The following is a 27,418-nucleotide window of genomic DNA, read 5'->3' as shown; positions in this document are numbered from 1 at the left end:
CATTTATATGTTGAGTAAAGTATTTTTTTATAACGTTTGTTTCATCGTATTTTCAATTGCAATTATTTTACCTTTTTGAGAACTGTCACAGTTCAGATGTGGGCTATTGGCTGTTCTGTAGCAAGCTATAATTCTGTATTTAATAGAGGTAGCAAGCATTTCTGGGCTAGGCTCAAATTTTCTGAAATTGATCTTTTCAGAGTAACTGGTCTATTGATCTAAATCCCAATCTTGAATCCAAAGCACTTTGGCTAATCTTGTCTCCATTCAAGGTAAATTCAGAGTGTGCAGAAACTTCAGACAATGGGTGAATCTTGTTGGTCTTTAGAGCCATAATGCAAAGCTGCTTTACATACAGCGTGCCTGATGTGTGGGGAATGGACGCAGCAAGAGTAGGCTGGCTGCCTGCCTGCCCCACCTAGCAGGAATGGTGTACAAGTGTAGACACAATCTGCAATGTGAAACAGGTATACCCATCTCTCTGTAAGTAACTACTTAAAAACATTGTTAAACTCTTCCCATGTAGCACATTCATTGGAGTATTAGTCCTCCTTTTGAGGTTGGAGTTGTTGAGATAAGAAGGAAATCTCTAATTCCACATAATTACAAGACCAATTCCATTGTGAATGCGATCAGCTCATCCCTGTCAAAAAGGCTAAGGTATAGATATGTGCAGCTCCAACAACACTCAAAAAAGCAAACAACTTGATTGATACCTCATCCACAAAAATTCCACTCCCTCCAACATTGATGCACAATAGCAGCCCTATGTCCCATCTACAAGATTCACCAACATTCATGTTGACAACAATTTCCAAACCCACTAACATCTAGAATGGCAAAAAGTGGCATGTAGGAACACCACCACCTGGAGGTTCCCCACCAAGTCACTTACCATCCTGACTTGGAAATACATCATTGTTCCTTCCCTGTTTTGTGCTGTTAGGAACTCCCTTCCTAATAGCACTGTAAGTAAACCTACACCATCTAGACTTCACCAGTTCTGGAAGACAGTTCACCACTATCTTGAGGGCCATTAGGAATGGACAATACATACTGGGCTAGTTGGCAGCACCCATGTCCCATGAATGAATGAAAAAAAAATCAATGTGAACAGCTATTTTTAAAATTAAAGGTTTATTTCAAAGTTGCACATTAGTTGAATTTATCTGGAGGATTAAGATGCCACCTCTATAGCAGTATATGTCTGATTCCAGAAGGTGATAGAGTCATATCCAAGCCTTTGCTTCACAGAGTTCATGTTGATGTTATTATTGATTTCCAGATACTGGGTGTACGTTGCTGTGTAAGGGACCCATGGGGTGGGTACTCTAGATTCACCCCTATTAGGATCACTGAAAGACAGAAAAGACTTAGTCATTGCTGGTTACATTCGCTCCAAGCTACTTGTATTTATATGAGGCAATGTTTCACCTTATGGCATAGGGGCAGCAGTTTTACATATTATGCCTTCAGCAGAAGAACAGCTTTTGCTTCACATACTGACTCGTGTTGAACCTTGATTCACCCCAAAGATGTGCTATTAGGCTGACTGAGGGAAACTAATTTAGGGACAATTTATTACCTCCAATGTGGAATGCCATAAGCATAGATAAGGGTCATGGGTGGAGGGGGGACTGGTAATGTTAAAATGGTGGCGTGGGCTCATTGGGCCAAAGGGCCTGTTTCCCGGGCTGTTTTTGTTCTTAACTATGCTCAGCTTAAAAAAAAGCATCGAATATAACTACAAAGGTATTTCTATGACTAAAGAGTTTTTGGGTTTCATGAAGCTAGGAAAAGTGCTGTAGAAATACAGATCTTTTGGTATTCTGCTTCCTTACCCAGTTTGAGCAAAATTGGTCCAGTATGCGATAAAATATTTTGAGACATCTCTATCCCTTGGCCGGTATCCAAGTGGAGTGGCAAACGGTTTTCCAAAGACATACTGGAGGTCATCAGCGTGATCAGCTCCCATCCATTTGGGATATATGGGAGCCCGAGAGGGGTAAGAAAACAAGTAGCTGTAGGTCTTGGCTCCCCTGCGAGGAAAGGAGTGTGGAAAGGAAGAAGAAATGATAAGGTGAGAAAAATGTAAACACACTTCAAAAACAGAAGGGAATTCTCAGATAAAACCTTGTTAAGCATTGGGTTGTAAAACAGTATTGCATGTGATTTACACAGGAACAGTTTGCTCTGTGCTGGTTTCTATGTTCTACATGAGTCTCCTCTGACCTTATTTCATCTCAACCCATCCTTCAATTCCTTATCAAACTTCACCAAGCTGGATGAACAGTTTACAAGTTCTAACCAATCCCATCCTCTATTTCTTGATCCCAGTTAAGGGGAGGCAACCAGTGATGGCCACACGCTGAGGGCAAAGATCAAAGAGAGGGTCAGTCCCTGGCTGCATCTGTACATACGGCAGAGTGGTCCTGCTGAGGAATTAGAAGAAAAGGAATAAAAACAGTTCCAAGGAAGAGCAGTATTAGACTCAAAACATTTCTCTCTCCACAGATGCTGCTAGACCTACTGAGTTTTACCAGCATTCTCTTTTTATTTCAGATTTCCAATATCTGTAGTATTTTTACTTTCATTGGAGAAAAGACACTTTTTTATTCATTGGTGGGACCCAGTTATTGTCCATCCCTACTTACCTATTCAACTGAGAGACCCAGATTAGAAAATAACCTTCTTAAAAGTGAAGAAGGGAAAGGGTTAATGGATTTAATGCATTTTGTACCTAGTATATATCACAAACATAACCCTTCCTCGTGGCTGATCTCCTCAAGCTTATACTGTTCCTGGTATCAATATAGATTATTTATTCATGTTTTCCTTACTTGTTCATGTCTCTCATTCTTTAACTTTCATTTCCATAAAGACACATAGTCTAATGTGAATGTAGTTTTGCAGACACTGCAAACCTTACCTGTTTGTGCTAACCGAACATCGTTAAACAGCTGCAGATGGTAAATTGCGATACCAGCTTTTTGACAGGAGAAGTCCTGCTGGGGACAGCCACAACTGCACAATTTACTTCAATGGAGAAGCTGCTGAAGCCACCGGACAGGCTGTGAATCGTGACGGTACCGATGTCTGCATTGTGATAGAAGCTGCCAGACAGGCTGCAAATGCTGGTTGAAGTCAGGGGCTGCATCCTGGCTGGAAGCAGAATCGTTGCGAGTCCTAACTGCTACCGGTGTTTGTGTCGTGACTGGTGCTGAGAATCATGATGTATTTATTTGTGTTCAGCGAGAAGCCTGGTAACCATTGTTAGAGCCAGGTTTCTCCCAAAAGCTTTTGAAATAAAACCTGCTGTATTTTGACTCACTAACAGTCTCAGGTGTCTTTTACCTACAACAAAAGGAACCTGAAGAATGGCTTTCACATGAAACACAGTCTTCCCATGGAAGTTGTTATAGACCCAAGAGTATTCTAGACCAGTGCTGGGTAGATGTCATGCCTAATGGTAAGTTCTCCTTAGTCTCACATAGTGGTAAGAACATAAGAACATAAGAAATAGGAGCAGAAGTAGGCCATCTGGCCCTTCGAGCCTGCCCCGCCATTCAATAAGATCATGGCTGATCTGTCGTGGCTCAGTTCCACTTTCCCGCCCTCTCCCCATAACCCTTAATCCCTTCTCTTATCAAAAACCCATCAACCCGCTTCTTAAAAATATTTAGCGAGGCAGCCTCCACCACTTCAACGGGCAGAGAATTCCAGAGATTCACCACCCTTTGAGTGAAGAAGTTCCTCCTCAACTCCGTTCTGAACCGCCCCCCCTTTATCTTGAGGCTGTGCCCCCTAGTCCTACTGTCTTTTTTGAGCGGGAAGAGTCTTTCCACCTCTATCCTATCCATCCCATTCATCATCTTATACGTCTCAATGAGATCTCCCCTCATTCTTCTAAACTCTAACGAGTACAAGCCTAGTTTATTCAGCCTCTCCTCATAGCTCAACCCCCTCAACTCCGGTATCAGCCTAGTAAACCTCCTCTGCACTCCCTCCAAGGCCAAAATATCCTTGCGCAGGTGCGGCGCCCAAAACTGCACACAGTACTCCAGCTGCGGCCTCACCAATGCCCTATACAGCTGCAGCAAGACCTCCCTACTTTTATATTCAATCCCCCTCGCTATGAAGGCCAGCATCCCATTCGCCTTCCTGACCACCTGCTGCACCTGCAGGCTGGGTTTTTGCGACTCATGCACAAGGACCCCGAGGTCCCTCTGCACCGTCGCCTGCTGCAGTTTTTCGCCACGTAAGTAATAGTCCTTCCTACCATTCTTCCTACCAAAGTGGACCACCTCACACTTGCCAACATTAAATTCCATTTGCCATTTCCTGGCCCATTCGCCCAGCCTATCTAGATCCTTCTGCAGACTCTCCACACCCTCCGCACAATTTGCCTTTCCCCCAATCTTGGTGTCATCAGCAAATTTCGACACCCTACACTCGGTTCCCTCCTCCAGATCATCTATATAAATTGTAAATAGCTGAGGCCCCAGCACCGACCCCTGGGGCACCCCACTAGTCACCAACCGCCAATCCGAATAGCACCCATTGACCCCCACTCTCTGCCTCCTTTTTGACAACCAATCCTCTATCCACGCTAACACCCTACCCCCAACTCCATGTCCTCTGACCTTCTGCAGTAACCTCTTGTGAGGTACCTTATCAAACGCCTTCTGAAAATCCAGAAAGACCACATCCACCGGCTCTCCTCTATCCACCGCCCTAGACACATCCTCATAGAACTCCAGTAAATTTGTCAGACACGACTTCCCTTTAATGAAACCGTGTTGCGTCTGCCCTATCAAGCAATTCCCTTCAAGATGCCTCGCAATTTCCTCCTTAATGACTGATTCTAACATTTTACCTACCACAGACGTTAAACTAACCGGCCTGTAATTCCCCGCCTTTTGCCTGGCACCCTTCTTAAACAACGGCGTAACATTAGCCGTTTTCCAATCCTCCGGCACTTCCCCGGAATCCACAGTCTGATAATATCCACGTCTAAGCAATGTCTCACCATTCAGACACACAGGAGGTGACAGTAGCTGGAAATGTTTGTCAGGAAACTTACTGGGCATGTTGAAAATGAAGATCTAGAGCCAGTTGTGTGGGGACCAAGAATAGGATATCTGTCTCCAGCTTCACCACTGTCTTTTTAATGGTCTCCTGACTTGGATTGGCAGGCCAGTCGCTGGTGTAATGCGCATAAGTCACGTTGGCACCTTTCTCGCCTCTGTGTATGGTCAGCTCTCGAATCAAGTTATATAGGTCGCTTCTGTGGATAGCAAAGATCAAAGTTCACAAGGTTGTTATGATGGCACTCCCCACTCCCCCCTCCCGTGTACAGATGAATCAATAAAGAATTGGATTTGCAATCAGGGTAGGTTTTTACTCAAGAATAAGTCAAAATATTGAGTATGTTATCAATGGCACTATCTTCTACAACCTCCTGTCCAACTACTCTCTTTGGTTCCATTGTGTAATGGATGTGTCCAGCAAAAGTGTTGCAGTAGATAATTTTTCTAGGGACGTCACTCAGAATGGTGTTTACTTATTTTTAACTTTCACCAATTTGATATTTTATCCCCTGCCTTTGTCTTGGTGAACTATTTTAGCCAGAGACAATGACATCCAAGACACATTGGGAGATTAGGTGTCAATTTTGTCTCCTTACTGAAAACCACTCAGAGTGGGAGGGTGTCCATGCAGTTCCCCACACCTTAGACTGAATTAGCTTGCTAACAGGTCTGTATTGACAACCATGGAACCATAGCAAAAAAACCCAGCAAGTTGCTTCCTCACAAAGAAGTTTGAAAGGAGGACAGTAGACTCACCTCTAGAAAATTCTTGCAGCTCACCAACCATCTAGTCAAGGAAAGAATTGTTTATGGTGCAGATACTTTGGGGTGGAACAGTGGTTAGCACTGCTGCCTCACAGCACCAGGGACCCGAGATCAATTCCGGCATCAGGTGACTGTATGGAGTTTGCACATTCTCCCTGTGTCTACGTGGGTTTCCTCTGGCTGCTCCAGTTTCCTCCCACACACCAAAAATGTGAAGGTCAGGTTGATTGGCCATGATAAATTGACCTTAGTGTCAGGCGATTAACAGGGTAAATTTGTGGGGTTACGGGAATAGAGCCTGGGTGGGATTGTGGTTGGTACAGACTTGATGGGCCAAATGGCCTCCTTCTGCATTGTCGGGATTCTATTCTCTATACTCAGGGGGGGGAAAGAAATGCCTTTAGAACATAATTAGAATGTAACACACTCAATTAAATAAGCTGTGTCCATACGGGTAGGTCTTTCTTAGCGCATTGATTGAATGAACATCCAAGCCAGCGAAAATATGTCCATCCATGTTGTTAACCCCGGCAATATAATCGATATTAGCTGTGTTGTTGTAGAGCTTCTTTGGTTCGAGTGGAATAAAATCTCCATCGATGACTGGAGACCATATCAGATAGAAAACCAGTGGTTCTGCAAAATAAAAAGAAAAGGAATCAGTCAGCAAAATAATGAAGTGAACTCAATCCCAGCCTGAAAGGCTCCTCCCGGAGATTAGTCCTGTCTTTATAATTTGCCCCAAGAGGCAATGGTTGCTAGAGAAACTCAGCAATATCTTGCCCTTTCCATGACTTCTCCCACACAGGACTTGACATTGATCAAGAACCTATCTATCTCTGTCTTAAAAACACCCAATGACCTGGCCTCCACAGAAGGTTCTTGATTAATAAGAGGATATGGGGTGATGGGGAAAAGGCAGGAAAACGGGGATGAGAAAATATATCAGCCATGATTGAATGATGGAGCAGACTCGATGGGCTGAGTGGCCTAATTCGGTTCCTAAGTCTTTTGGTCTTGTGACCTCAAAGCATTTTATAGAACACTAGAAACAACTGGCAAACATGGCTAGACAGAATAAAAGGGATTGTGGAGTGGGGGGGTGGTCAAAGCACTTCCTTACCCAAAGGATTGTGAAAATATACAACTTGCTACCACATAGTGAGATTAGCAGCAAAAACATATTTAAGAACAAGCTAGATACATGCATGAGAAAGGTTATTCTGACAGGGGGAGATGTAGAGCGTATCCCAGAGAAAAGTGTGGAAGTGGGGAGCATACAGAAATTTCCAGAGGGGAGAGGCAAGGTTTCCATTGCAACACATTCTCTTTAACAAACTCTGAGGGGTTTTTTTTTGCTCGGCTGTGACAAGTATATAAAGGTAGATTGTGTTTGGTCAAGGGATGATCTAATTGAGTGACCAACCACAATGCTTTTTTGCAGCCCTCCATTTAGACCATCAGAAACTCTCATTGTCTCACAAGAACGACCATTTCCTCTGGGCTCCATGCAGAGTTAAGGTCAGCATGTTCACAGTTTATTTCACGCACATCAAGAAACTTGCAGATTTAGTCAACCTCATTGTCCATTTTATTGTCTCAAGCTGGCTATCTGTGTAACAGGCCCTGCAGCCCCCGATTGGGACAGTCTGAAGTGTCTGAAGGTTATCCTGCGAGACTCAAACAAAGTAACTTCCATTTGTGTTTCATAGAATTCCTACAGTGCAGAAGGAGGCTACTCAGCCCATCGAGTCTGCACTGAGCACAATCCCACCCAGGCCCCATTTCCGCAACCCCACACACCCACCCTCCCACCCTCCTAATCCCTTGCCACTAGGGTCAATTTAGCATGGCCAATCAACCTAACCCTTTGGGAAGGAAATCTGCCATCCTTACCTGGTCTGGTCTACATGAGAATCCAAACCAACAGCAAAGTGGCTGACTCTCAACCACCCTTTGAGATGGTCTAGTAAGTTCTGAATTCTAATCTTGTGTCTGGTGAATGCTCCCCCTCACCCCCCCCAACCCCCTCAAACTCCCTCCTTTTCCCCCATTGGCCCCCAGGCAACCATTTGTTTATAAAAAACACTGCCTGAAAGTGACTGTGATGGTTTCTATCTCCCTAATGAAGGGATCCTACGCCAGCCAACCAGTGCCCAGGGTCAATGCCCACTCAATGGACATCAAATACTTATCAATTATTGAGACAGGCTAATGAATCGCTTGTAGTTTTCAATCTTGGGGAGAAACAACTTCAATCCCCAACCATTTCCCATTTAATCACCTCTCATTTTAAATACTTTTCTTTATGAACTCAGTGAATACATTTTGATTGGAAGACCCAAAGGTTTAAAATGCAGCAGGTTTCCAAATCTTTTCCATGAAAATATGTTTAAGAACATAAGAAATAGGAGCAGGAGTAGGCCATCTAGCCCCTCGAGCCTGTCCCGCCATTCAATAGGATCATGGCTGATCTGTCGTGCCTCAGTTCCACATTCCCGCCCTCTCCCCATAACCCTTAATTCCATTGCCTATCAAAAACCCATCAACCCGCGTCTTAAAAATATTTAGCAAGGCAGCCTCCACCACTTCAATGGGCAGAGAATTCCAGAGATTCACCACCCTTTGAGTGAAGAAGTTCCTCCTCAACTCCGTTCTAAACCACCCCCCCTTTATCTTGAGGCTGTGCCCCCTAGTCCTACTGTCCTATCTGAGCGGGAAGAGCCTCTCCACCTCTATTCTATCCATCCCATTCATCGTCTTATATGTCTCAATGAGATCGCCCCTCATTCTTCTAAACTCTAACGAGTACAAGCCTAGTTTATTCAGCCTCTCCTCATAGCTCAATCCCCTCAACTCTGGTATCAGCCTAGTAAACCTCCTCTGCACTCCCTCCAAGGCCAAAATATCCTTGCGTAAGTGCGGCGACCAAAACTGCACACAGTACTCCAGCTACAGCCTCACCAGTGCCCTATACGGCTGCAGCAAGACCTCCCTACTTTTATATTCAATCCCCCTCGCTATGAAGGCCAGCATCCCATTTGCCTTCCTGACCACCTGCTGCACCTGTAGGCTGGGTTTTTGCGACTCATGCACAAGGACCCCGAGGTCCCTCTGCACCGTCGCCTGCTGCAGTTTTCCGCCACGTAAGGAATAGTCCTTCCTACCATTATTCCTACCAAAGTGGACCACCTCACACTTGCCAACATTAAATTCCATTTGCCAGTTCCTGGCCCATTCGCCCAGCCTATCTAGATCCTTCTGCAGACTCTCCACACCCTGTGCACAATTTGCCATTCCACCAATCTTGGTGTCATCAGCAAATTTCGACACCATACACTTGGTTCCCTCCTCCAGATCATCTATATAAATGGTAAATAGCTGAGGCCCCAGCACCGACCCCTGGGGCACTCCACTAGTCACCAACCGCCAATCCGAATAGCACCCATTGACCCCCACTCTCTGCCTCCTATTTGACAGCCAATCCTCTATCCACGCTAACACCCTACCCCCAACTCCATGTCCCCTGACCTTCTGTAATAACCTCTTGTGAGGCATCTTGTCAAACACCTTCTGAAAATCAAGAAACAATGTTCTCAAACAGGAACATTCACATCATCCTTCGTGTATCTTACGTTTCAAGTTAAAGAGCTTCAGGGGGATGGCCAGGGTGACAGCTTTGGGATCTGTGATCTTCAGACAGGCCACCATGGCAGCAGGGTCGTCTATTGGACAGCCGACTTTCTGAGCAAGCTGAAAGATACCAGATCAGGGAAAGACATACAATCAGTATCATTCCCATCGGTGGTTCCTCATCTTTTGCCAAATCTCTCCTTGACCAAACAGACCCAGATCAAACACTCTCCAGCCTGAGAATGTATCTGGGAACTAAACTCTGGGCTACTGCGAATGGCTTACCTTTCTAGCATCAACCACCCTGGAGGTTGTGTCACATTCTGGACATTTCCATGATAAAGAGCACTTCTGTGCCAACAACACCCCTCATGGCCAAGGAGAAACTGGTGTCTGGGCCCCAGTATCTGGACTGAGTTTGAATCCAGGTCCGAGAGCCAGACCCAGGTGCAGGTCTGGGAAAGCTGGCAGGCGGGTGAAACAGGCAATTAGGGAGACAATTGCTATGTAGGTCTCTGTTACTGAGGGTTTGAGTACAGAAGTAAAGATATCTTGCTGCAATTGTATGGTGAGACCACATCTGAACTATTGTGTATGCTTTTAATCTCCTTACCTAAGGAAGGATATACTGGAGTGCAGCGAGGGTTCTAATCCCTGTGTTAGCAGGATTGTCTGATGAGGAGAGATTGAGATGATGATGGGCAATCCAGCCTTGTGAGTGAGCCACATGAGCAGCCCACATGGGCAGGAAGACTGAAATCAGGCTTGTTCATTAACCCATGAGTAAAATTAAACACATTTAATACATATTGAATATTTCATAAGGAGTTACAGAAAATGTTTAATCATTTATATATTAATAGAACTGTCATCAACTTCAAATGGTAAAAATAAACAGTTACACTTACCTTAATGTACAAAAGTAACTAACAAAAGCACAAACTCCTCCAATCGCTGATGTTGTAATCTCTTGGGGAAAAGATAATTTTGTGTCCCATTGAATAATATGTTTATTATTTGTGATTTTGCCATTTGCGATGTTTCGCAGGAGTGTAATCCCCACAAACGGTGGGATTTTATTCTGTATTTAAGACTGAGATTGACAAATTTCTAGTTGTTAAAAATATGGGAGAGTGCAGGGAAGATAGCACTGAGGTACAAGGTCAGCATGATGTCAGCCAGGAACCTGGGTTCAATTCCCAGCTTGGTTCGATATCTGTGTGGAGTCTGCACATTCTCCCCATGTCTGCATGTGTTTCCTCCCATATTCTGAAGATGTGCGGGTTAGGTTCATTGGCCATGCTAAATTGCCCCTTAATGTCAGGGGGACGAGCTAGGGGTAAATGCATGAGGTTATGAAGATAGGATCTGGGTGGGATTCTGGTCGGGCTGAATGGCCTCCTTCTGCACTGTAGGGATTATATGACATAATTGGACTGTGGACCAGGTTCAAAAGGCCAGTTGGACAAATTCTCCACCTATGTTCCTGTGTTTGAGCAATGAACAGGAAACCTTTCCAGTTTACAGCACAACTCAAATCTACCTGGCCAGTTTGGCATCTCTTTTTGTAGACCTGAATACTCAAATTTGCAAGAACAGTCCTGGGGTCACTCTATCAGGATCCTCACTCTCTCATCATGAATCCCCAAACCCAGTCTCTCTTCCCCAAATCCAGCCTAAATCAACAATCATCCTTGGCAATTCATGGACATGAGGCCATGTTCTGTCTCAATGTTTTGGGACAATAATGTTCTTCAGCATACATAATAAACCCAATATTTCCACTCTGAACACTGCTCCATCCAATTCCAATTCAGTCCACATCAATTTATCACTTCTCCTTTCAAAGTTAAGAATGGAGTGTTTATTTTGTGTAATCTCTGTTCTGTAGCTGCTTGTGTAGCTGTACTGACCTCCTGTGCCCAGTGCATGGGGTTTCTCTGAATTGCCCAGGCACATGGTGCGACCCCACTCTGTGAAATTGCTCGTTTTATTAATCCTTTACTGTATGGTGATAAAGTCTGCGAAAGAAAGGAGAAACATCATCAGAAAAATAGAAATTGATTCAACTTGACTGATACATTCATTAAAGGACTTGGGGTGGCACAGTGATTAGCACTGCTGCCTCTTGGCGCCAGGGACCTGGGTTTGAATCCCGACTTGGGTCACTGTCTGTGTGGAGTTTGCATGTTCCCCCCGTGTCTGCGTGGGTTTCCTCCGGGTGCTCCGGTTTCTTCCCAGAGGCTGAAAGACATGTTGGTTAGGGTGCATTGACCCGAACAGGCACTGGAAAGTGGCGACTAGGGGATTTTCACAGTAACTTCATTTCACTGTCAATGTAAGCCTACTTATAAATAAACTTTAACTTTATTTTGAGACTTTATTGTAATGTAGGAGAGTTTGGCATTTGTCTGTGTGACGTGTACGTCAGACCAACATTAAGCTTAAGTTTATAATTTATAACTTAAGCTTGAGTTTAAATTGTGAGATAGTATAATGGTTTAATTAACGTGTACACCTCAGGTCTGTCAGCCTTGGAAAGTGCTACAGCATGAGTGTGGAATCTCCAGTTTTATGGTGGTTCAGTTGGCAGCATCCTTACATCTCAGCCAGAGGGTGGCGCATTCAAGTTCCAAACCAGGACGTGAGCATAAGGCTGACACTCCTGGGCAGTTCTGTAAGGAATGCTGCACTGTAGGAGGGACCACCTTTCAGATGAAATGTTGGACAGAGGCCCTCAGCTGCCCTCTCAGACAGACCCAGAAACTCCCAAGGCACTACATTAAAGAGCAGGGGAGTCCTCCCTAGCATCTTGGTCAATATGTATCTCTCGGTCAACACCACAAAAAACATGCTCCTTTGTCACTCGCTTTGATCCTTAGCAGTGAGTGTCAGCTGTTGGAATATCCAAACCATTACAGGCAAGCCTGATCCTGTCATCCAATTCCAATAAGGAAACTGCTGAGTAATTATAACCCTGACTAATTTCATTCCTGTCTTTACCCAGTGTCACTGAATTTAAATGTAACCACATTCCTCCAGCTCCACCACAGCAGAGATCGCCACTGAATCTCAGGCCTGCCCAATTTGCCATTTCACCATTAACAAGGAGTTACCTGGAGGGAGACACTGGCACCTCCTGCTGATTCTCCGAAGAGGGTGATTTTATTCGGGTCCCCACCAAACGCAGCAATATTTCTCTTCACCCAACTGATGGCCATGTGCTGGTCCCACAGACCTTGGTTCCCTGTTTATCACAACAAGCAATTGATAAACAATACAACACACAAAAACTACGTAGTGACAGAGAGAGCACAGCATGACAGGGAACACAGAATGATAGATAACATAGCATGACACAGAGAACATAGGAAACCTGGGATAGCGCACAGCACGGGATAGCGCACAGCACGGGATAGCGCAAGGTATGGTGTTACACAGATGCCTCTGTGTAAAGCGCACGGTGGAATGGCGTAAATCGACCAGCAATTTCTGAAGATTCAGAATTCATGCTCTGTTCTTAATCCCCTGAACTTGCTGGCCAACTTGCACGTTAACTTTGGGATGCGCTGTTAACACGTCAGCATTTGGCTGGAAAGAATTTCGCTTTTTCCTCATCTTCTCCATTCTCAGCAGTGAGGACAATGGATTACTGATTGGCAGCTGGGAATTCTGGAATTCCTGGAATATTAACCAGTTCACAGGATGGCCAACCCGCTTCCAACCTTCTCGTTTTTGTTTCAGGTTCGCAGCCTTCCCATTCGGGGATCTGTATGTTTGCTCCACACAGACACAGCTCCAGTTGCAGTGGTTTTAAGTGGCACTAAACTGGTGTTGTGAGGCTTCTTGGTGTGTTTACCTCAGTCCAATGCTGGTGTCTCCACAGCATTTTCAATGTGTCCCAGTGTTGATTTTTGAAAGTCTGGTGACTCTGCCGGGGCGTTGGCGATCTTGGCACAGGAGGAGGAGTGGAATGGAGAAGATATTATCTATGTCTGGGCAACTCCCAAAAGCAAGGATTGAAAGCAGCTTGCCTCCCATTGCCTGGTGTTCAGTATTTTTGTTCACTTATCTACTGGGTCAATCCTGTGAACTTGTTGCAATGATATTATTGTCTGTTGCCTTCTTGTTTTGCCCCAAGAGCTCAGTTAAGTTCAGGGATTTTATACTAACCTGGTATATTGGCATCTCCGGTGCTCAGGAAGCCCAATGGACCGACCCGATAGTTGAAGGTGACAACAATCACCTTGCCGCGAGTGGCGATTTCTCTGCCGTCATACAGATAGTTATTCAGGAAATTGGCTCCGTGTCCCGCTCCTGCTAGGAAACCTCCTCCAAAGATCCAGACCATGACGGGCAGGTTAACGGACACTAGGAAGCAGGAGAAGCAGTTTACAAAGGCAAAGGTAATTGTTACAAAGGCAAAGTACAGCACGCTGGAAAACTGAAATCAAGGCCAGAAATACTGAAGAAGCTCAGCAGGTCAGGCAGCATCAGCAGAGAGAGAAGCAGAGAAATGGGCCAGGTCGGTGATACCTGGTCACCAAGAGGGTGGTGAGCGCCTGGAACTCGCTGCCAGGGGAGGGGGTGGAAGCAGATACAATGGTGACTCTCGACAAACACATGCATAGCATGGAAATGGAGGGATATGGTTCCTGGAAGGGTAGGGGGCTTTAGTTCAGACAGGCAGCATGGTCGGTGCAGGCTTGGAGGGCCAAAGGGCCTGTTCCTGTGCTGTAATTTTCTTTGTTCAAAGAAGTCATCGGTCCAAAGAAGTGCTGGTTAGATGGATTGGCCACGCGAAATTGTCCCTTAATATTAGGGGGGCTAGCTAGGGTAAATGCATGAGGTTATGGGGATAGGGCTTGGGTGGGATTATGGTCGGTGCAGACTCAATGAGCCGAATGGCCTCCTTCTCCACCGTAGGATTCTAATTTGAAACAAACTCTGCATCTGTCTCCAGAGAAGCTGCCAGACCTGCTGAGTCTCTCCAGCTTTTACTGTTCTTTTAGTTTATTCACTGCCTTTTAACAATTAGGTTAAACCAGTGTGACCACTGATGATTGGAACTACTGATGTTTACAAATAAGCTCAAAGGTTCCCTTTAGCCTCTCTTCAGTTGCACTCTGATTGTAATTGAGCTGTTTGATTTTGGTTACACTGAGTTTTCTTCTCAGAGAAATGTTAATTGTTACATACAGTACAGATACAGCACGGGGTTAGATACAGAGTAAAGCTCCCTCTACACTGTCCCCCATCAAACACTCCCAGGACAGGTACAGCACAGGGTTAGATACAGAGTAAAGCTCCCTCTACACTGTCCCCCATCAAACACTCCCAGGACAGGTACAGCATGGGGTTAGATACAGAGTAAAGCTCCCTCTACACTGTCCCCCATCAAACACTCCCAGGACAGGTACAGCATGGGGTTAGATACAGAGTAAAGCTCCCTCAAAACTGTCCCCCCATCAAACACTCACAGGGCAGGTACAGCACAGGGTTAGATACAGAGTAAAACTCCCTCTACACTGTCCCCCCATCAAACACTCCCAGGACAGGTACAGCACAGGGTTAGATACAGAGTGAAGCTCCCTCTACACTGTCCCCCATCAAACACTCCCAGGACAGGTACAGCACGGGGTTAGATACAGAGTGAAGCTCCCTCTACACTGACCCCCATCAAACACTCCCAGGACAGGTACAGCACGGGGTTAGATACAGAGTAAAGCTCCTTCTACACTGTCTCCCCATCAAACACTCCCAGGACAGGTACAGCACAGGGTTAGATACAGAGTGAAGCTCCCTCTATACTTTCCCCATCAAACACTCCCAGGAGGTACAGCTATAAACTGGATTAGACATAACTTTAAGTTCTACAGGACTTGTAACACAATATGGTTTTTGAATTTGGGTTATAGCAGTGGCGTATATTGGAATTCAGGTGATGAACTCATGCCTTCTTTTCAAACGGGGAGAAGAATGACTGATGTGCAAGGTGGAACAATTACAACTGGGTGAAAGACATATTACTGTAATAGTGTCGGAAATGCTCAACGCTGTGCCAATTCTGTCCTGTACTGGTTCAGGAAAAACTCAGTGTCATCCCGAACAGCAGGAAGGCTAAAAAACACAACCCAACACTGACATCCCTCGTATTGTCAAATACAAAAACTTAACAAAGTATTTCTTAAAGAAGGATGAAGCTGTTTGGGGCGTCATGGTGGCACAGTGGTTAGCACTGCTGCCTCATAGCACCAGGGACCTGGGTTCGATTCCCGCCTTGGGTCACTACCTGTGTGGCGTCTGCACATTTTCCCCTGCGTCTGCATGGGTTTCCTCTGGGTGCTCTGGTTTCCTCCCACAGTCTGAAAGATGTGCCGGTTAGGTTGATTGGCCATGCTGTATTGCCCCTTAGTGTTAGGAGGATATCAGGAGGATTAGTAGGGTAACTGTTGGATTACGGGGATAGGACCAGGGTGGGATTGTTGTCGGTGCAGACTCGATGGGCCAAAAGGCCTCTTTCTGCACTGTAGGGATTCTTGATTATAAATTGTTGGACATTACTGAGGAGGTCTTGTGCAGTGGGTAGCATCCCTAACTCCGAGTCAGAAGCTCTGGTTTCAAATCCCACCCAGGGCCTAGGAAGGTACATTCAAAATGTGGCTGAGCAGGACGCAAATCTTTCCAAAACACATTGTAGCAGGTGGTGAGGGTGGGAGTAGTTCCCAGTCGGCCCTGCAATGGAAGGAATGTTGGAGCCTCTACCATCACTATCTACAGCTCCGGATTGCAATGCGCTTGTCAAAGTGCATTTTGCCACAGTAACTGTGACTCTGAGTGAACTGTATCACACCACCGCCAGAGATGTCACTCAACTGGCTACAGTTTTAAGAGGTTTTATTTTTTGCTGCTTCTGTTTTGTACCTCTTGTCCCGTGAGGGACCCAGATGTTCAGGTAGAGACAATCTTCGCTCCCAAGGACATTATCCTGTTTCAAGGTGGTCTGCAAACATCTGGGTTTGAATTCTTTGGCTTTCAGAGTACCTGGAAATAAACACAAGCACCAGGACTTAGTAGAAGGAAAAAAACTTGTATTTACGTAGCACCATTGATAAAGCAGTTTACAGCCAATGACGTACTTTTGAAGTCTTGTCACTGTTATAATATAGGAATGAGTAACAGTAAACAGCATTAGTTAGACCCAGTCCAGAACAAGCACAGGAATCATAGAATCCCTACAGTGCAGAAGGAGGCCATTTGGCCCATCAAGTGTACTGACTTCATAATAGAGTATTTTCCCAAGCCCCACCCACCACCCTAACCCCATAAACCCATGCATTTAACCTGCTAATCCCCCTAACCTACACATCTTGGGCACAAAAGAATAACTTAGCACGGCCAATCCACTTAAGTTGCACATCTTTGGACTGTGGGAGGAAACCCACACTGATCTGGTGGTGAATTCACTACCACAGAATGCAGTTGAGGCCAAAACGTTGTCTGATTTCAAGAAGAAGTTAGATATCGCTCTTGGGAAATGGGAAGAAGCGGGGGATCAGGATATTGAATTCGATGATCAGCCGTGATCAAAATGAATGGCGGAGCAGGTTCAAAGGGCCAATTCCTGCTTCGAGTTTCTATGTTACGGGGAGAACGTGCAAACTCCACACACAGGCCGTAATCAAACCCAGATCCCTGGCGCTATGAGGCTGCAGTGCTAACCACTGAGCCACCATGCCCTCCATAGAGTACACACAACAGCAAGTGTGATCTGAGCAAAAAGATCATTAACCAGAAATATTAATGTTGTTCCTCTCTTCGTAGATGCTGCCTGACCTGCTGAGTATCTCCAGCAATGTCTGTTTCTATTTCAGATTTCCTGCAACTGCAGAAAATTGCCTTTGATTGGAGCAGGGCTGATTGAGTGAGGGTGGGGATGGGGTTTCAGACATTGGTAAGAATATGTTTCTTATTTAAATATAAACAGTGAAAGCTCACCTCATTTACACTCCTGTGAAGCACTTTAGTTCATTTAACTGCAAGAAAGATGCAGTAGAAATACAAATAGTTGGACATCGATTCTGTTGCTCACCGATCTGTTATCCGGACAGGGTTAGAAAATATCTCGGATTTATTGACAGAGGGTTGTTATGACATTTTTAAAGTTAAAGTTTATTTATTAGTGTCACAGGTAGGCTTACATTAACACTGCAATGAAGTTACTGTGAAAGTCCCTTAGTCATCACACTCTGGCGCCTGTTCGGGTACACAGAGAGAGAATATAGCATGGCCAATGCCCCCTAACCAGCAAGGAAACAATGGTGGAAGCAGAATCCATAATATATTTTAACCAGAATGTGGTCAACTACAACAACAACTTACATTTATATGGCACTTCTGACATAATAAACCAAGTGCTTCACTGGAACGATTATGAAACAACATTAGAAACTGAGCCACAGTGACGCAGGAAGAAGGGGACTTCAAGAGGTTTAGGGAGGGATTTCCAAAGCTTAAGTGTGCAAGGGACATGGGCATCACTGGCTGGGCAGCATTTACTGCTCATCCCTGAGGGCATTTAAGAGTCAGCCACATTGCTGTGGACCTAGGGTCACATGTAGGCCAGACCGGGTAAGGACAGCAGATTTCCTTCCTGAAAGGACATTAGTGAACCAGGTGGGTTTTTACAACAACCATGATCATCATTAGAAGTGACTTGATCAAAACCTTTAAGATCCTGAGGGTGTCGTGACAGGGTGGATGTGGAGAGGATATTTCCTCTTGTGGAAGAATCTAGAACAAGGCGTCACTGTTTAAAAATAAGGTGTCGCCCTTTTAAAACAGAAATGAGGAAATTTCTTTTCCCAGAGGATTGGTGAGTCTCTGGAACCCTCTCCCCCAAGAGGCAGTGGGAGCTGAGTCTTCGAATATTTCTAAGACAGAGCGAGATAGATTCTTGATTAACAAGTGGGTGAAAGGTACTTGGGGTGGGCAGTAATAATGTGGGCAGCACAGTGGTTAGCACTGCTGTCTCATAGCACACAGGTTCCATTCCCAGCTTGGTTGCTGTGTGTGTGGAGTCTGCACATTCTCCCCGTGTCCGCGTGGGTTTCCTCTGGGTGCCCTGCTTTCCTCCCACAGTCTGAAAGATGTGCTGGTTAGGGGTGCATTGGCTGTGCTGAATTCTCTCTCAGTGTACCCGAACAAGCGCCAGAGTGTGGCGACTAGGGAATTTTCACAGTAACTTCATTGCAGTGTGAATGTAAACTTACTCACGGCACCTTTGACAATGTAGCAGTCTCTCAATTCTGTACCAAGACAATCAGCCGAGATTGTGTTCTCTGAGATCTAGAGTGTGGACTTTGGTGGATTTTATGTTCGAGTCTCTGGAGTGAGAATTGAACTGACAATTGTCCGACTCAGAGGTGAAAGTCCAACCAGTTGAGTGGGGAGGCGATGGCCTGGTGGTATTATCACTAGACTATTAGTCCAGAAACTCAGCTAATGTTCTGGGTTCGAATCCCACCATGCCAGATGGTGGAATTTAAATTCAGTAAAAAATATTTGGAATTAAGAATCTAATGATGACCATAAAACCATTGTCGAATGTTGGAAAAACCCATCTGGTTCACTAGTGTCCTTTAACGTAGGAAATCTACCTTCCTTGCCTGGCTTGGCCTACATGTGACTCCAGAGCCACAGCAATGTGGTTGACTCTCAACTGTCCTCTGAGCCATTCAGTTCAAGGGCAGCTAGGGATGGGCAATAAGTGCTGGCCAGACACGACGCTCATGTCCCATAAATGAATAAAGAGAAATACATTGAGTTTAGGAGTATTCAGGATAACTCTGATTTTCTAATTTCCTTGGCCTCTACTCAGTGCCTCTCTGCACTGCTGTAAACAGCTACTTCAGAGGACAGGGTGTAGTGATTTTTATCCATTTTTAAATGAAGACAGAGGCAAAAAGGGAAAAAGAAATGAGTTACCAGACCATCCAGGATGGGGGTCAGCCTTCTCAAATCGTCTTGGAGTTGCGGCAAAAGGAATTCCTTTGAAAATATCCACTGAGGCGAGAAGCCCTTCGCGTTTATTAGTTCCTTCCACAAGACCACCTTCAGTTTGCACCACACCAAGCTACAGGGAGGAAGAGGCAGAGAATGAGAAATGGAGAGAGAGAGTGAATCAGAAAAGGAGACAGATCATCAGTGAAGAGAGAGATTCAGAGCAAGAAAGAGAAATTCAGCAGCAGGAAAATCAACGAAACTGAAAAAACAAAGACAGAAACAGGACAGGTACAGCATGGGGTTAGATACAGAGTAAAGCTCCCTCTACACTGTCCCCATCAAACACTCCCAGGACAGGTACAGCATGGGGTTAGATACAGAGTAAAGCTCCCTCTACACTGTCCCCATCAAACACTCCCAGGACAGGTACAGCACAGGGTTAGATACAGAGTAAAGCTCCCTCTACACTGTCCCCCATCAAACACTCCCAGGACAGGTACAGCACAGGGTTAGATACAGAGTAAAGCTCCCTCTACACTGCCCCCATCAAACACTCCCAGGACAGGTACAGCAGGGGGTTAGATACAGAGTAAAGCTCCCTCTACACCGTCCCCCATCAGACACTCCCAGGACAGGTACAGCACAGGGTTAGATACAGAGTAAAGCTCCCTCTACACTGTCCCCCATCAAACACTCCCAGGACAGGTACAGCACGGGGTTAGATACAGAGTAAAGCTCCGTCTACACTGTCCCCCATCAGACACTCCCAGGACAGGTACAGCACAGGGTTAGATACAGAGTAAAGCTCCCTCTACACTGTCCCCATCAAACACTCCCAGGACAGGTACAGCACGGGGTTAGATACGGAGTAAAGCTCCCTCTACACTGTCCCCCATCAAACACTCCCAGGACAGGTACAGCACGGGGTTAGATACGGAGTAAAGCTCCCTCTACACTGTCCCCCATCAAACACTCCCAGGACAGGTACAGCATGGCAATAGAATAATAGAAAGGTTAGAGTACAGATGGAGGTTTTCAGGCCTGTTGTGTTAGTGCAGCACCTTTGCACAAGCAATTCACCTAATACCATTCCCCTGACTTGTTTCTGTAACCCTGCACATTTTTTCTTTTTCAATAATGAAATAATTCCCTTTTGATTGAATCTACCTCCAGCACATTCTCAGGCCGTGTATTCCAGCCCCCAGCCATTCACTATGTAAAAAGGTCTTTCCTCATGTTAGCATTGCTTCTTTTACTAATTAACTTAAAGCTGTGCCCTCTGATTCTAGATCCTTCCACAGTTTTTCCCTGTCCATTCTGTCTAGAACCTTTCCTGATTTTGAATACCTCTATCAATTCCCCCCTCAACTTTCTCTTATCCAAGGAAAACATCCCTAATTTCTCCAATCTACCTAATTGAACTTTCTCATCCCTGGAAGAATTCTCATGATACAGGGTGAAGCCAGCTCTGACGGATGTGTCTTAACACAATATCGGAGATTTCCAACGGTTGCTATAAGGTATCGAGATTTCCCAGCCGTTCCTGTGCTTTTTCGGAGGCTACATTGTGCTGAGTGACAGGTTGTTTTAGGTGTGTATAACATGTCTAGATCCATAATCGGTCTGCACTACCCCAATCCTGTTACACAAAACATTTCCAGCTACTACAGGACTTTTACACATCTGTGAGTTGAAACTAATCATAGAACCCCTTCAGTGCATAAGGAGGCCATCCAGCTCACTGATCTTCAACAGATCATCCCACCCACGCCCAATCCCCTTAACCCTATGTATCTTCCCTGTTAATCCTCCCAACCTGCACAACTTTGGACTGTTGGAGGAAACCAGAGCACCTGGAAGAAAACTATCCTTTCTTCAAGATTGGAGTGGCATAGTGACATAACGGTTAGTTCTGTTGCCTCTCAGCACCAGGCACTTGGGTTCTGTCCTGACCTTGGGTGACTGTGGTGTCTGCACGTTCTCCTTGTGTCTATGTGGCTTTCCTCCGGGTATTCTGGTTTTCTCCCATAGTCCAAAGATGTGCGGGATAGACTGAGTGGCCATGCTAAATTGACTTTTGAAGAGTGGAGGGTAGCAAATATTGTATCTTAGTTTAGGAAAGGCTGCAGGGAAAAGCCTGGAACTACAGGCCGGTGAGCTTCATATCAGTAGTTGGAAAGTTGTTAGAAAGAATGTTGAGAGACAAGCATTTAGAGACACAAGGACTGATAAGGGACAGTCAGCATGGCTTTGTGAGTGGAAAATCATGTCTCACAAATTTGACTGAGTTTATTGAAGGGGTAACCGAGAAGGTAGATAAGGGCAGTGCAGTTGATGTTATCTACATGGACTTTAGCAAGGTCTTTGACAAGATACCGCATGATAGGTTGTTGCATAAGGTTAAATCCCATGGGATCCAAGGTGAGGTAGCCAAATGAATACAAAATTGGCTTGATGACAGAGACAGATGGTGGTTGTACAGGGTTGTTTCTCAAGCTGGAGGCCTGTGACCAACGATGTGCTTCAGGGATCAGTGCTGGGTCCACTGTTATTTGTCATTTATATTAATGATTTGAATGAGAATTTGGAGGCATGGTTAGTAAGTTTACGGATGACATCAAGATTGGTGGCATAGTAGACAGTGAAGAAGGTTATCTCGGATTGCAATGGGATCTTGATCAATTGGGCCAGTGGGCTGATGAATGGCAGATGGAGTTTAATTTAGATAAATGCAAGGTGATGCATTTTGGTTGATTGAACCAGTGCAGGGCTTACTCAGTTAATGGTAGGACGTTGGGGAGAGTTACAGAACAAAGAGATCTAGGGGTACAGGTTCATAGCTCCTTGAAAGTGGAATCATAGATTGACAGTGGTGAAGGCAGCATTTGGCATGCTTGGTTTCATTGGCCAGAACATTGAATACAGGAGTTGGGACGTCTTGTTGAAGTTGTACAAGACATTGGTAAGGCCACATTTGGAATACTGTGTACAGTTCTGGTCAACCTATTATAGAAAGAATATTATTAAATTAGAAAAAGAGTGCATAAAAGATTTACGAGGATGCTACCAGGACTTGATGGCTTGAGTTATAAGGAGAGGCTGAATAGACTAGGACTATCTTCTCTGAAGCCTAGGAGGCTTAGGGGTGATCTTATAGAGGTCTATAAAATAATGAGGGACAGATCAGCCAGATATCAATATCTTTTCCCAAAGGTAGGGGAGTCTAAAACTAGAAGGCATAGTTTTAAGGTGACAGGAGAGAGATACAAAAGTGTCCAGAGGGGCAATTTTTTCCACACAGAGGGTGGTGAGTGTCTAGAACAAGCTGCCAGAGATAGTAGCAGAGGTGGGTACAATTTTGTCTTTTGAAAAGCATTTAGACAGTTACATGGATAAGATGGGTATAGGAGGATATTGGCCAAAAGCAGGCAATTGGGACTAGCTTAGGGGTTAAAAAAAAAGGGGCAGCACAGAGAAGTTGGACTGAAGGGTCTGTTTCCATACTGTAAGCCTCTATGACCATGACTAATGTCAGGGAGATTAGCTGCATAAATACGTGGGGTTACGGGGGTAGGGCATGGGTAGGATGATCTGTTGCAAAATTGGTACAGACGCGATGGGCTGAATGACCTCCTTCTGCACTGTAGGGATTCTATTCTATGGTTGTAAATCCCACGCAGTTACAAAGAGAACATGCAAACTCCACACAGACAGTCACCTGGCGACGGAATTGAACTCGGGTCCCTGGTGCTGTGAGGCAGCAGTACTAACCACCGTGCTGGGGAATGGACAACATACCAACAGACCTACCGACCAAATCACCGGGTAGCGGACAGCGCGCGGTGTCTCACCGTAGCTCTAGCTGCAGCACCGAGGATGCAACAGCTGAGCACAAAGCACAGAATCTGCCAGCGAGCCATTTCTCAGAGATCCGCACACTCAGGATCCAAGCCCCTCACATTTATATCCAACACCACCAAGTTTGATCTTGTTTACTCAAGTACACAAGCATATCTTAATGACTTATCATTTAACATGGTGTAGACACAAGCTTGATTAAGGCAAGACTGGCTTTCAAGGTCAGTTTAATAACACATGGTCAATAAACAGATGTTAGCAAGGAGTGTGGCGAACTTCTGCAGACGTGTGTGAATTACACACACAATCCCACTGAACGAGGCCATTTGGCCCACCTTGGCTGCACTATCTCTCCACACAAGCATGATGATTTAGTGCTGTTCCCCATACTCACTGCACATTGATTATTTGAATAGAAACATCTATTGCCCTCTTGAATAGCTCAATTGAACCTGTCTCCCATACTTCCCGACAGAACATTGCAGACCCCAACCACTTATTATAGAATCCCAACAATGCAGAAAAAGGCCATCAATCCATCGTGTCTGCACCGACTGCAATCCCACCCAGGCCCTATTCCCGTTAGTGAACATTATTTACCCTGCTAATCCTTGACACTAGCAATGGCCAATCAACCTAACCCGCACATCTTTGGAGTGTGGGAGGAAACCGGAGCACCTGGAGGAAACCCACGCAGACACAGGGAGAACGTGCAAACTCCACACAGACAGTGACCCGAGGCCAGAATTGAACCTGGGTCCCTGGCACTGTGAGGCAGCAGTGCTAACCACTGTGCCACCCTCCATATTTGCTGTATGAAAATGCTTTTTTCTCATATCACATTTGCTTCTTTTGTAAATCACTTTACATAGAACATAGAACATTACAGCGCAGAACAGGCCCTTCGGCCCACGATGTTGCGCCGACCAATTAAGAGAAAAGCAATGACCCTCTAACCTAAACCAATCCCTTTCCATCCATAAACCTATCCACGGATCTCTTAAATGCCCCCAAACTAGGCTCATTTACAACTCAGCAGGCAGGGCATTCCATTCCCCCACCACCCTCTGGGTAAAGAACCTACCTCTGACATCCGTCCTATAACTACCACCCCTTAATTTAAAGCTATGTCCCCTCATGCTAGCTTTCTCCATCCGAGGAAAAAGGCTATCACTGTCCACCCTATCTAAACCTCTAATCATCTTGTATGTTTCAATAAGATCCCCTCTTAGCCGCCTTCTTTCCAACGAAAACAACCTCAAATCCCTCAGTCTCTCCTCATAGGACCTTCCCTCCATACCAGGCAACATCCTGGTAAACCTCCTCTGCACCCTCTCCAATGCCTCCACATCCTTCCTATAATGTGGGGACCAGAACTGTACACAATACTCCAAGTGCAGCCGCACCAGAGTTTTGTACAGTTGTAACATGACGTTGCGGCTCCTAAATTCTATCCCCCTACCAATAAACGCCAAGACACCGTATGCCTTCCTAACAACCTTATCCACTTGATTTCCAACTTTCAGGGATCTATGCACATATACGCCTAGATCCCTCTGTTCGTCAACACTATTCAGAGTCCTACCGTTAGCCCTATACTCTACACATCTGTTATTCCTGCCAAAGTGAATTATCTCACACTTTTCCGCATTAAACTCCATCTGCCACCTCTCGGCCCAGCTCTGCAACTTGTCCAAGTCTCTCTGTAAACGATGATACCCCTCTTCACTATCTACCACTCCTCCGACTTTGGTGTCATCAGCAAATTTACTAATCCATCCTTCTATACCCTCATCCAGATCATTTATAAAAATTACAAACAGCAGTGGCCCCAAAACAGATCCCTGAGGCACACCACTTGTAACCGAACTCCATGACGAATACTTTCCATCAACCACCACCCTCTGTCTTCTATCAGCTAGCCAATTCCTGATCCAATTAACTAAATCACCCTCAATCCCATACATCTGCATTTTCTGCAGGAGCCTTCCATGGTGAACCTTATCAAACGCCTTACTAAAGTCCATATATACCACGTCAACTGCCTTACCCCCATCCACCTCTTTGGTCACTTTTTCAAAAAACTCAAAGGTTAGTAAGGCACGACCTACCCTTCACAAAACTGTGCTGACTATCTCCAATCAATTCATTACTCTCTAAATAACTATAAATCCTATCCCTAATAATTTTTTCTAATACTTTGCCCACAACAGAAGTAAGACTCACTGGTCTATAATTCCCGGGGAAGTCTCTATTCCCCTTCTTAAACAATGGGACAACATTCGCTATCCTCCAGTCTTCTGGCACTATACCTGTGACCAACGACGACCTGAAGATCAGAGCCAGAGGCTCTGCAATCGCCTCTCTTGCCTCCCAGAGAATCCTAGGGTAAATCCCGTCCGGCCCAGGGGACTTATCTATTTTCAAACCCTCAAGAATATCTAGCACATCCTCCTTATCTACTGCAATACTATCCAGTTTACAACCCTGTAACCCAGTGTTCTCCACAACTACATTTACGTCTTTAAATGCATGCCCCTCTCATTCCTGATCCTTTTCCGAGCAGGAACAGTTCCTCTCTATCTGCTCTGTCCAGCCCCCTCATGATTTTGAACATCTCTATCAAATCTCCTCTTAGCCTCCTTGTCTCCAAGGAAAACAGTCCCAGCCTCTCCAATCTATCCTTAAAACTGACATTTCTCATCCTTGGAACCATTCTTGTAAACCTCTCCTGCACTCACCTCAATCCATTCACATCCTTTTGTAACGATACTCTTCCTTTAAGAAACATATTTTACTCATATTTCTTTGCAGGTTTTTCAAGCAGTTCTTTTGCAAGATTTTATTGTTGCTGCAACGTTTGTAGTCAGTCTCCTCTAATTGTTACTGAGGCAATATAATGGACCTCATGTTGATTTTTAATCTGGCCTAATGTAATGTCCTGGGGTTTTATGGTCCTTCTGGAATTACTGGGTGGAGCATGATTGACAGGTCAGGAGCTGCCTGGAGACAGTTTGTTCTTACCACAGAGAAGTCCAAGGTTTTAGTTTCATTTTCTCAGATGCTGTGTGGATGTAAGACAGAAAGCAGTGGCTCTTATTTTCTTCACTCTCTGGAGTTGAAAATTCTGCTGTCCGTTTATTGCAAATGAATGGGGCGGCATGGTAGCACAGTGGTTAGCACTGCTGCTTCACAGCTTCAGGATCCTGGCTTGGGTCACTGTCTGTGTGGAGTTTGCACATTTCCCTCATGTCTGTGTAGGTAATCTTGTTTCCTCCCACAGTCCAAAGATGTGTGGGTTAGGTTGATTGGCCATGCTAAGAAATTGCCCCTTAGTGTCTAGGGATGCGTAGATTAGAGGGATATGGGGCTCGGGCCTGGGTGGGATTGTGCTCAGTGCAGACTTGATGGGCCGAAGAGCCTCTTTCTGCACTGTAGGGATTTTATGAATTGATTGATTGATTGATATGCTGGATTCCGGGGAAGTGCCGGAAGATTGGAAAACGGCTAATGTTACGCCGTTGTTTAAGAAGGGTGGCAGGCAAAAGGCAGGGAATTATAGGCCGGTTAGTTTAACGTCTGTTGTAGGTAAAATGTTAGAATCCGTGATCAAGGAGAAAATAGCGAGGCATCTTGAGGAGAAATGTTTGATAGAGCAGTTCTATGAGGATGTGTCTAGGGTGGTGGATAGAGAGCCGGTGGATGTGGTGTTTCTTGATTTTCAGAAGGTGCCGCACAAGAGGTTATTACAGAAGGTCAGGACGCATGGAGTTGGGGGTAGGGTGTTAGCGTGGATAGGGGATTGGCTGTCAAATAGGAGGCAGAGAGCGGGGGTCAATGGGTGCTATTCGGATTGGCGGTTGGTGACTAATGATCGGTGCTGGGGCCTCAGCTATTTACCATTTATATAGATGATCTGGAGGAGGGAACCGAGTGTATGGTGTCGAAATTTGCTGATGACACAAGATTGGTGGAACGGCAAATTGTGCGGAGGGTGTGGAAAGTCTGCAGAAGGATCTAGGTAGGCTGGGCGAATGGGCCAGGAACTGGCAAATGGAATTTAATGT

General features: G+C 45.3%; 1 protein-coding gene across 1 annotated transcript; it reads right to left on the bottom strand.

Annotated features, from left to right (window-relative positions):
* Positions 1–1,146: 1,146 nt before the first annotated feature.
* On the bottom strand, positions 1,147–23,413 carry cel.2 (carboxyl ester lipase, tandem duplicate 2). The gene is made up of 11 exons (XM_080211772.1): positions 23,345–23,413; positions 19,476–19,623; positions 16,413–16,532; positions 13,662–13,859; positions 12,605–12,735; positions 11,402–11,509; positions 9,491–9,608; positions 6,308–6,491; positions 5,084–5,287; positions 1,842–2,039; positions 1,147–1,355 (listed from the first exon to the last, which is right to left on the bottom strand). The coding sequence occupies exons 1-11, from the start codon at positions 23,411–23,413 to the stop codon at positions 1,178–1,180; spliced, it is 1,656 nt and encodes a 551-aa protein (XP_080067898.1). The 3' UTR covers positions 1,147–1,177.
* Positions 23,414–27,418: the final 4,005 nt, after the last annotated feature.

The sequence above is a fragment of the Carcharhinus amblyrhynchos genome, chromosome 25, assembly GCF_965287045.1.
Source record: "Carcharhinus amblyrhynchos chromosome 25, sCarAmb.v2.hapA, whole genome shotgun sequence".
NCBI lineage: Eukaryota > Metazoa > Chordata > Chondrichthyes > Carcharhiniformes > Carcharhinidae > Carcharhinus > Carcharhinus amblyrhynchos.
This window is presented reverse-complemented; position numbering and strand designations above follow the sequence as displayed.

What these genes read in the sequence shown, in the direction of transcription:
- cel.2 (XM_080211772.1), bottom strand. Translation starts at nt 23,413, where the DNA reads ATGGCTCGCTGGCAGATTCTGTGCTTTGTGCTCAGCTGTTGCATCCTC. An exon ending in GTGCTGCAGCTAGAGCTACG is followed by an intron (nt 19,624 to 23,344) that starts GTGAGACACCGC and finishes TCCTCCCTGTAG; the next exon opens with CTTGGTGTGGTGCAAACTGA. An exon ending in CCATGCACTGGGCACAGGAG is followed by an intron (nt 9,609 to 11,401) that starts GTCAGTACAGCT and finishes GGTATCTTTCAG; the next exon opens with CTTGCTCAGAAAGTCGGCTG.